This window comes from Triticum dicoccoides, chromosome 4A (genome assembly GCF_002162155.2).
Source record: "Triticum dicoccoides isolate Atlit2015 ecotype Zavitan chromosome 4A, WEW_v2.0, whole genome shotgun sequence".
In the NCBI taxonomy this organism is placed as follows: Eukaryota; Viridiplantae; Streptophyta; class Magnoliopsida; order Poales; family Poaceae; genus Triticum; species Triticum dicoccoides.
Genome location: NC_041386.1, coordinates 18,119,994 through 18,129,948, shown reverse-complemented (window position 1 = coordinate 18,129,948; position 9,955 = coordinate 18,119,994). Strand labels below are relative to the sequence as shown.

Genomic DNA, 9,955 nt, shown 5'->3' with positions numbered 1-9,955 from the left:
AAACTATTCGAGACGCTTCTTTTAATCCCTTCATCCCGAGATGAATTCGTCATCGGCGTGGTGCGTGCATTTTGGCCGCTTCCAGTCCAGCCCCCCGGTCAGTTCACAAAATGGTTATTTTTTTACTGATGCAGAGAATATCGCTGTCTCCGTGCCCAGGATTTCAGATCAGGGAATGGAAGGCGCTGCCAGTCAGTTCCCGGGTATCTTGTTCCGCACAGGCGGGCAAGCTCCAGCGAGTTGCACCGCACGCCATCCATCCCTCCGGCGTGGGCAATAATACGGAAACCGATCAAGAAAGCAACCCCAAATTACTCATGTCAGTTCAGTTCGCCACTCAGTGCATTCCATATCTGCAACAGGTCGGTTACTGTTCGATTTCACCCCATTTTTATGGTCTCGTTCCCTTCCAGAAGGATCACATTTCTCCACTGGATGCCACATAGCTGTGAGAAATTTGCTCTGCTGCTGAGTAAGAGCAACAATTTAACATAGTAAAAAGATTTGGACTAAACACTAAATTTTTATTTATTTAGTTGCTCTTCCTTGCTTCCCGGTACGTACTTACTGGAAGTTACTGCTAGTACTCCGTTACCCATCAAAAGGGTCAAAATGAGAGAGAAAAGGGAAGAAAATATAGCAAAAACATCTGCATCCGGTCCCTGCCCGGGGACTGCGCTACAAATTCCCCAGGCGAACAAAATAATCAACTAATGGCCGATCCTTGATTAATCAAGCTTTGGCTCCGTCTTCGCCTCCCTCGCCGGTGTCGGCGAGCTCACTGGCACTGGCACTGGCGGGGCCTTCCGGCGCCGGAGGAGGCGCCTCGCGCTCGTAGGGGGACAGCCACTTGGCGCGCATGTACTCGGGCTTCCGCCACGGTGGAAGATGGAGGCCGCGCTTCTTGAGGCTGGCGCGCGAGGAGTCTGCGGCGGCGGCCACCAGCAGGCGCAGCCGGTCCTCCTTGCCGACGAACGCCGACGGGAGCCGCTGCAGCACGGCGCGGTAGGCCTTGGTGGGCCGTGCCACCTCGAACTGGGACCTGAAGTCGACGTCCACCAGCACGCGCTCGCGGTCGCCGCGCTCCGAGCCGGCGGGGAGGAGGACGTCCACGTAGGCGTGCTCGCCGGCGGGGTGGGACGACGACTTGTCCCAGCGGGAGAGGCAGAGCGCGGCGTCGTGGCCCATGGCGCGGAGGGACGCCGCGAGGAGGCGGAGGAGGTCGCGCTTGCGCGCCCCCGCCGCGCGGTGGCGCTCCACGAGCGTGGACACGTCGGCGAGCAGGTTGCGCTCCCGGAGACTGGCGCAGTGGACGAGGCCCTGAAAGCACACTCCGAGAAATGGAAGAGAACGGTCAGTTCAGTTCGTGTGCTCGTTCCTGGCGTTATCGACGGCGACAAGCGGCCTGCCGGCGATGAAGCAAAGACGATCATGAAAAAATAAAATCAGCGCTCGGCCGTCGCCACGCGCACTACCTACCTTGATGGTCTCCGCGGCGTCGGAGATGGCAGACGCCTCGGCCGCGGCGGGCCCGTCCTCGTCGTCGGAGGCGTCGCCGCCGTTGAAGCAGTTGCAGCAGCGCGCGGCCGGGGCCCGCTCGCCGACGGCGCCGCCGCCGTCCTCCAGGAAGCTGCGGACCATGCCGTCCAGGCACACGGAGCTGGGCTCCAAGTCATCCTTCTCCCTGTCCTTGTCCCCGCCGGCGGAGACGGGCGGGAGCCGCTCCGCCGGCGAGACCCGCAGCACCTGGCGCTCGAAGAGGCGCTTGAGGCGCGACTTGGCCAGCGCGGCGGGGGACGGGGACGGGGACGGATCGATCTGCGCCGTGGCGGGCCTCATGGCGGCGGAGGCGAGCGGGCGGGCACTGGTCGGCGCGGCGGCTAGAGGCGGCGATCCTGGGCTCCGGCGATCGCCGGCCGCATAGCGGTCGATCGGCGCGGCTAGGGTTTATTTTGCCTCCCCTTTGTTTTACGGAGCGAGTTACAATCTGTTGGTTGGCTGTGGTGTGAAGGAAATCCCACGGAAGAAGACGAAGAGGGGAGTGGGAGAGGGGACCGGGATTTAAAGGCCCCGGGCGCGGTGACGTGGCGGGCGTAAATGAGGCGTGGCCTCCCGCGTGGTCGTCCCTATCCTCGATGCTGTCCGACGTGTGCTCTGACAGGTGGGTCGAGGTTGCGAAATGACTCGCCTACACTCGCTTGGCTCGTAGTTAACGGGTGCATCGCGGGTGCAAATGCGGCCAGGCTTGGAGGGCAGTTCGGGCATTTTGCAGGTGACAGGAGCGGAGCCGGGCCGCTGGTCTCGTGCCCGGGAGGAGCCTGCGTTGTTTCTGGCTGGAAAACATCCATTTTTGCCACCGTCGTTTCGCTCAGAAACTGAATTCCGAGGCATTTGCTCTCCTAATTATGGGCGGAATGGCAAAGAAAGGAAGGGAATAATGCATCATTTACTGGCTTTATTTATTTATGGAGATAATTCAGTTCAATTCGGGAAGGACTTGACGAGAGGCCATGTCGGTTCGTTCAATTCAAATTAACAAGCCATGGCGGTTCCATCAATACGCCGCGCGACACGAGTGGCGGTGCAAAGCTTGCGGCCGCGCCAACAGAACAGCCCATCGGTCGGTCGGTCGGTCACAGCCGCCGGCCAGGCTAGACCGAACACGAAACTGACGGGGGGTTGCCCCGAAGCAACCCGGTTGCTTGCCACGGATCGTGCAGCCGGCCTCCTGATTCCGGTTGTCCCGTCCCACATACGCCCCTATCTATCTTATCCGTGCCGAAGCGACTGCACTTGCACATGACTTTGTGGGGGGTTGATGTGGGATCCAATCCAAGCGGTCGCTGCTAATGCTATGGAGGAGTAATGGGGAGCTTCTCCGGATCCTCACTCAAGCTCGGGTGGATGTATGTGTGTGTGTGTGTGTGCGTGGTGTAGCTCCGGGACCGCCCGGCCCGGATTCCCGCCCCGGCCCGGATTCCCGCCCCGGCCCGGATTCCCGCCCCGGTTCGGTCCCGCCGGCCTATGGCTCGTCTCGACGTAAGATCGAAGCCAAGAACCTGCCGGGCGTGCAGATTGCCGAGATTGTAGCCATACGGCTGGTTGATGAACCGGCCCCCCTCATCCCCGTGTCTTGCGTGCCGCCTGACGAGCCGTAAGGAGGGACGTTGGTGCCATTCCTGACCGGAAAATTTGTCCCCGTGCCACCCTTGGTTCTACCCTCAGACATCTTCCAGGAATTTTAGTCGTCAAATTATAAGGATAGAGCCGAGGACTAGATGAAAACGGGTTTGAAAGTGTCATGCAGCACCGTGTCAATTATTCGTCGAGATTTTTCTTTCTTCTTGCATTGTGTGGATCGGTTTGCGATGAAACAGTCTCTGTCTCTCCCTCCCTCCCTGATCGACGTGCGTGTCACTGTGCCAGCGGAATGCGAGCACAGCGATATGATGCAAATTCATCCATGCCCGGTCGACAAGGACCGGGGCTCCCTTTTCGCTCGCTCCATCGAGAAAAGGGAGATAGCAGGGAGAAGAGGCAGGTCGTATCCGGCTTTATGCTATGCGCCAATCAGTCGAAGCCACGATCCGTCAGGTTACACGGCAACATCATGCATTCAATGCCAATATTTCCCCCTCTGTTACCACAAGACTGGACGGACACTTAGCACAAAACTGTTAGCACTCCTGTACTACATGGACGGACACTTGCTAGCACAAGAATGGCCTCTTCTTGTACTGTTTGTTTTCTAGCCTGGGTAAATTTTCGATCCAGATAGATAAAATCAGTGAGATGATGGTTTGATGCGTCGCTAGCTACCCTCCCTCCCTCCGTCCCTGAACTTTTCCTCGGCCGGCCCTCTCCGATCGAGCGAGTGTCCGTAATTCAGGATGCCAAAAGTCGATGGAGGCCAGCCAGGGAATCGGGGGTCATGACAGGTGCAAGGAAACAAAAGGTACTGTACGAGGGCCTGCCTGCCTCTCGCAAGTCGCAACGCCCCCCTGCTCACAAGTTGTGCATGCCATGCGCTCACGTACTACGTACCGGCAAAAAGGGGACGCAAGGCAAGCGAACAAACCCCTTTTCTTCCATGACCCGATCCCCGTGCCTGCCTGCCTACGTGAGGCCATCATTCCCGTGCACCTGGTTACGTACGTACGCTTTTACACGCAGTACCTTACGCGCTCAAAACGAAGCCTGATCGGAGAAGACGATGGAGAAGAGGACTCGAGTGGCCGGCCCGGGGTCGACGACGACGATCGGTCGGTCGTTTTGATCGACGCGTGCATGGAGATCGGCCAAGGAAGCATGCATGCATGCATGATGGGTGGGGTGGGGTGGGGGAGCGGACGGTACGTCGGCATCGATCGGCGTCCGGGGCCCGGCCCGGCTACCGGAGCGCGGCGTGGTACGTGGAGGCCGTCGCCGGGGGACCCTCGTGCCGGGCGTTGCCCGGCGCGGCGGAAAGGAGCGGTGTATGTGGATGATTACGTGCAGCTAACTGACTGATGGGATCGATCGTGGCTTGCGTTGCGTTGCGTTGATGGGAGCAGGCAGGCATGTAGGTGTGTGCCTGCCCTGCCTTGGTTGCTTTCGTGCGTGTCCATCCATGGTCCCGATCGAGGGGTTCATCGACCATGAGTGGTTATTAGGTCAGGCGTAGCTTCGCCCTCGTCTGCCATTAACTCTCCCGATAAGCATGGCTTCCCAAGTGATCAATGTTTGCCGCCGAAGCAACCGCACTCAACTCTCGTAAATATCTGCTCCACGTAGCTCTTTTTTTTTTGAATGTTGGGACGTAGCTCTTTTCTGAAACTGTATCACCCAAGATTGCTTGGGTAAAAGCTTCTCTGAAAGTGGCCTGACGAAAACTTTCAGCGATGAAGAAAGCTTTGCAGGATCAGCAGTAAAGTCCATGATAAATAAAGATCGTGGGGCGCTCGGGGGATGGAGGTGTGGTGGTGGGGCGCAAAGGCACAGCGCTCGCTGCGAAAAATTCTCCCCGCTCGCATCCAAACCGCAAGGGCAGAGCACACGGCGCGAAAGGGGTGGGCGCTCGCTCACTGTTTTCGGAAGGATCATCACCGGTCAGGGAATTTCGATGCGCTCAACGTCCAATCCACTGCTGCGAGGAACTCATCGATCAGATTGCTGTTTCTCCCGTTGGTTGTGCGTGGCGGAAATGGCATGGAGGTCGTGGGCAGGCCGGGGCCATCCGTTTGCGCTGCGTGCATGATGGGGAGTAATGGACATGGTCGTGTCCATGCCTCTGCGGATCGGCGCCGGCCATGACGGGTGCCTGACCGCGGCCGGCATGGATCTGCCAACGCGCCTGGCCTCGCGTACGCGTAGCGAAAGAGGCTGTGAAGAGTGAGCTCAGTTTATAACTAAGAACATCTCAAACAGCCGCGCTATCTTAGCCGCGCGGCGGAAAAAATGTTTTTTTTCGCACATGCGGACCTGAAACGGGCGCTACAGCAGCCGCATAATAATCGCGCGCATGGTATAATGGGTTCAGCGTGCGGAGGAAAACGGCATCGCGCGTCGCTTATTTCATGCGCCCGCTCCCACGCGCTGGAACGCGACGACTCGCGCGCGATTTCACTACCCGCGAAATCTGAGACCTCCAGGCGCTGGCGCAACCGCATGCACCTTCCTCATTTGCTCCGGCGACCCATCGCGCTTCCCCGGCCTATCCCTGCGCGCCGCCGCTACTTCCTCCACCTCCTCTCGTCGCCGCCACCCATCGAGCGCACCATTCCTCCGACGAACAACACCTGGCGGCCCATTGCAGGTCTCCGCCCAGAAAGTGTTTGACAAAACGCTTGCAAGGTATGTATTGCTTCAACTTTATATTTTGTAGATGATTTTGGTGCATGTTGTTTGTAGTTTTATAAACTAGTTTAAATTCAATATTGTAGATGAGTTCGTCATAGGATTCTTCTGACGAAGAATTTGATATTCGAGAGGGAGGACCTCACAATGATCCTAGTTGCACATCAATAAAAAGCCGAAGCACGACGGTTCAGTTATGGGTCGTCAGAAATATTGGAGGAATAAGATCGATGCCCACAACAGATTGCCGAGGAACTATTTTGTGGAGAATCTCACATACTCCGAGTCCTACTTTCGTCGCCGTTTTAGGATGAGCATCGAGTTTAGATGAGCATCGAGTTGTCTAAACGCATTGTAGAGAAACTGGCGAGCCATGATCGGTTTTTTCAGCAAAGGAGGAATGTCGCCGGAGAACTCAGGCATAGCACCTTTCAAAAGGTGATAGCCGCTTTGCGTATGTTGGCATACGGTATTCCGGCGGATCTAGTTGATGACCACTTGGCCATGGGTGAGAGTCAAGCCGTCATGTGTGTCAAGTGCTTCGCAGTAGGAATTGTGCAAGTGTTTGGTCTGGAATATTTGAGAGCTGCCAATGCTGAAGATACCGCAAGGCTTTTGGAGATGACCAAAACTCGCGGGTTCCCAGGTATGCTTGGCTCAATATATTGCATGCACTGGAGTTGGAAGAACTGTCCTAAGACATGTCATGGACAATTCCACGGCCAGAAAAAGGGCTTCACTATAATCCTTGAAGTAGTGGCCGATCAGAAGACTTGGATTTGACATGTTTTTTTTGGAATGCCTGGATCTTTCTACGACATCAATGTTCTTTATCAGTCACAACTCATGAATAAGATTGCAAATGGTGAAACTACACCGTTGGAGTTTGTAGCAAATGGTCATACATACAACCATGATTACTATCTTGCGGATGGCATCTAACCAAAGTGACAAACATTTGTGAAGCCGTTGAAAAAACCGGAAGGTAAGAAAAATCTTGATTTCCACAATGCTCAGGCGGCGGCTAGGAAAGATGCGGAGAGAGCTTTCAGGATTTTGCAAGTACAATTTCCTATTGTGAGAGGACCGGCTAGATTTTGGGATCAAAAGATCCTTTGGTACATCATGAACGCTTGTGTGATCATGCATAACATGATCATCAAGAATGAGCGTGAGAAAGATTTAGACTATTTTCAGTATGAGTTGTTGGGACGTCCCGTGCGAGTGCGGAGGAGGACTGAGAGGGTGTCCCGATTTGTTGCCTCCTATCATGCCATTTGACGTGCCAAAACGGATGATTATCTTCAAAAGGATCTAATCGAGGAGTGATGAACATGGAATGGCCGACAAAACTAGTTTGATGTTGTATTGTTGAACTATTTGTTGTATTGGAGATAAACTATTTGTTTGAGTTGTAATAAATTGAACTATTTATTGTTGATTTTTTGTGTGTTTGATTGTTTTGGTTCTATTTTGAGTGTGAAATGTTGTTTGTGCTAGGTGTGCACTGTAAATTTAGCGCGCCCGCTGGAGCTGCTCGCCCGCGCAATATTTTGCAGCAGCTGCTGGAGCAAGCACCCTGCTCCGCGCAAAAAAAGACTATTCCGATGCTGTAAAAATATTTAGCGCGCCGCGCGGTTACGTGCCTATTGGAAATGCTCTAAATACTTCCTACCTAAAGAAATATAAGAGCATTTAGATCACTATTTTAGTGATCCAAACGTTCTTATATATTTCTTTACAAATGAAGTAATTCAGATAGTAATAGTAGCTTACTAGAGGAGTTTCTGCTTATTGCCGCACTGACGTTCGCCTGCACCCGGCGCTCCGGCTCCGGCGTTGCTGGTTGCCTTGTCCCAATCGTAAGAACATCTACAGCCGACACCTCAAGCCGGTCTCAAACGCCTTGGTAAGTGGCCCGGTCACTGACCGGTCAAACAAAAAACACGACCCATCTGGACGACCCCCTGCCCTAGCCACATTGGCTTGCTCCCTATCTGCCCCGCCAAGCCGACCCACATCCACTTCTCTCCCTCTCCGCTCGTATCCATGACAGCCATGTGTTTGGGAACGTAGTAATTTCAAAAAAATTCCTACGCACACGCAAGATCATGGTGATGCATAGCAACGAGAGGGAAGAGTGTTGTCCACGTACCCTCGTAGACCGAAAGCAGAAGCGTTATGATAACGCGGTTGACGTAGTCATACGTCTTCACGATCGACCGATCCTAGTACCAAATGTACGGCACCTCCGTGATCTGCACACGTTCAGCTCGGTGACGTCCCACGAACTCACGATCCAGCAGAGTGTCGAGGGAGAGCTTCGTCAGCACGATGGCGTGATGACGGTGATGATGAAGCTACCGGCGCAGTGCTTCGTCTAAGCACTACAACGATATGACCAAGGTGGATTATGGTGGAGGGGGCACCGCACACGGCTGGAAACAATCAACTTGTGTGTCTATGGGGTGCCCCCTGGCCACGTATATAAAGGATGGAGGGAGGAGGAGGTCGACCCTCATAGGGCGCGCCCAAAGTGTGGAGTCCTACTAGTACTCCCTTGTCCTAGTAGGATTCCACCTCCCACATGGAATAGGAAAAAGGGAAGTGTTGAGGCATATCTCTCTCGATGTGGTTTTAGTGATTGATGACAACGTGTTTGCGGATTAATCGTGTGCTTTGAGCATTTCAGAGATTCATCCTTGGCACGAGATGATTTCTTTCCCTCGGAGTGTCACTCAAGATGGCGTAGCTCTTTCGTTTCTTTCTCGGTGGACTAGTTGCGTAGAGGGCACCGTACTATCAAGAGGGGTCCGCTTTGGTATTGCTTGGGTGGAATCATCACGTACACATCCGCTTCTCACCCTCCGAGCCCTTCCGCTTCTATGGAGAGATCTTCTCTCTTCTTGTGGGTTTTGTCTGGGTCCCAGCGGTAGTATCGTGGTACCCAGCGGTAGTACCGCTGAGGGGTCACAAGCGGCAGTACCGCTCCGCAGCGGTAGTACCGCCGGTGCCTCCGCAGCAGTACTACCGTTGGCTTGCCAGGTCCCTACCGCGTCGATTCGAGGGGTCTTTTCCTGTGTCGGATTGTGTGGTACCTCGCTGCGGCAGTACCGCTCATTTGCGGCAGTACCGCCCTTCCTAGGCAGCAGTACCGTCCGGTTCCCTCATTCCCTTCGCCTTTCGTTCTGCGCGGCAGTACCGCTGAAGGGAGCAGTAGTACCGCTTAACCCAGTGGCAGTACCGCTGTCTCCCGCGGTAGTACCGTCCTCTGCGGGGCTGTTTAGTCGGGCAACGGTTGGATTGTTGCCCCCACTATAAAATTGGGTCCCCTTCTTCCCATTTGACTTATCTCTTCTCCCTCAAGCTCCATTAATGCTCCAAGCTCCATTTTCGGCCGATCTATCTCCCTAGCCAATCAAACTTGTTGATTTGCTCGGGAGTGGTTGAGAAGGCCCCGATCTACACTTCCACCAAGAGATTTTTGATTCCCCCACCTATCCCTAGCCGATCTTGTTACTCTTGGGTGTTTGAGCACCCTAGACGGTTGAGGTCACCATGGAGCCATAGTCCGTTGTGGTGAAGCTTCGTGGTATTGTTGGGAGCCTCCAATTAAGTTGTGTAGATTGCTCCAACCTTGTTTGTAAAGGTCCGGTCGCCGCCTTCAAGGGCGTGAGGAGAATACGGTGGCCCTAGTGGCTTCTTGGGGAGCATTGTGCCTCCACACCGCTCTAACGGAGACGTACTTCCCCTCAAAGGGAAGGAACTTCGGTAACACATCCTCGTCTTCACCGGATCCACTCTTGGTTATCTCTTACCTTTACTTGTGCAAGCTCTTTAGTGTTACTTATCTTGCTTGTTTGTTTGTTGTTGTTGTTGCATCATGTAGGTTGCTCACCTAGTTGCACATCTAGACAACCTACTTTGATGCAAAGTTTAATTTGGTAAAGAAAAGTTAAAAATTGTTAGTTGCCTATTCACCCCCCCCCCCTCTAGTCAACCTTATCGACCCTTTCAGGAAGGGAGAAGGAGAAGGAAGGAAGGGGCGCCCCCTTTCCCTAGTCCAATTCGGACCAGTCCATGGGGAAGGGGCATGGCCACCTTGAGGCCTTTCTATCAT

General features: G+C 54.5%; 1 protein-coding gene across 1 annotated transcript; it reads right to left on the bottom strand.

Annotated features, from left to right (window-relative positions):
* Positions 1-501: 501 nt before the first annotated feature.
* Positions 502-2,015, bottom strand: LOC119284665. The gene is made up of 2 exons (XM_037563816.1): positions 1,480-2,015; positions 502-1,320 (listed from the first exon to the last, which is right to left on the bottom strand). Exons 1-2 carry the CDS (start codon positions 1,837-1,839, stop codon positions 733-735), a joined length of 948 nt encoding a protein of 315 aa, XP_037419713.1. The 5' UTR covers positions 1,840-2,015; the 3' UTR covers positions 502-732.
* Positions 2,016-9,955: the final 7,940 nt, after the last annotated feature.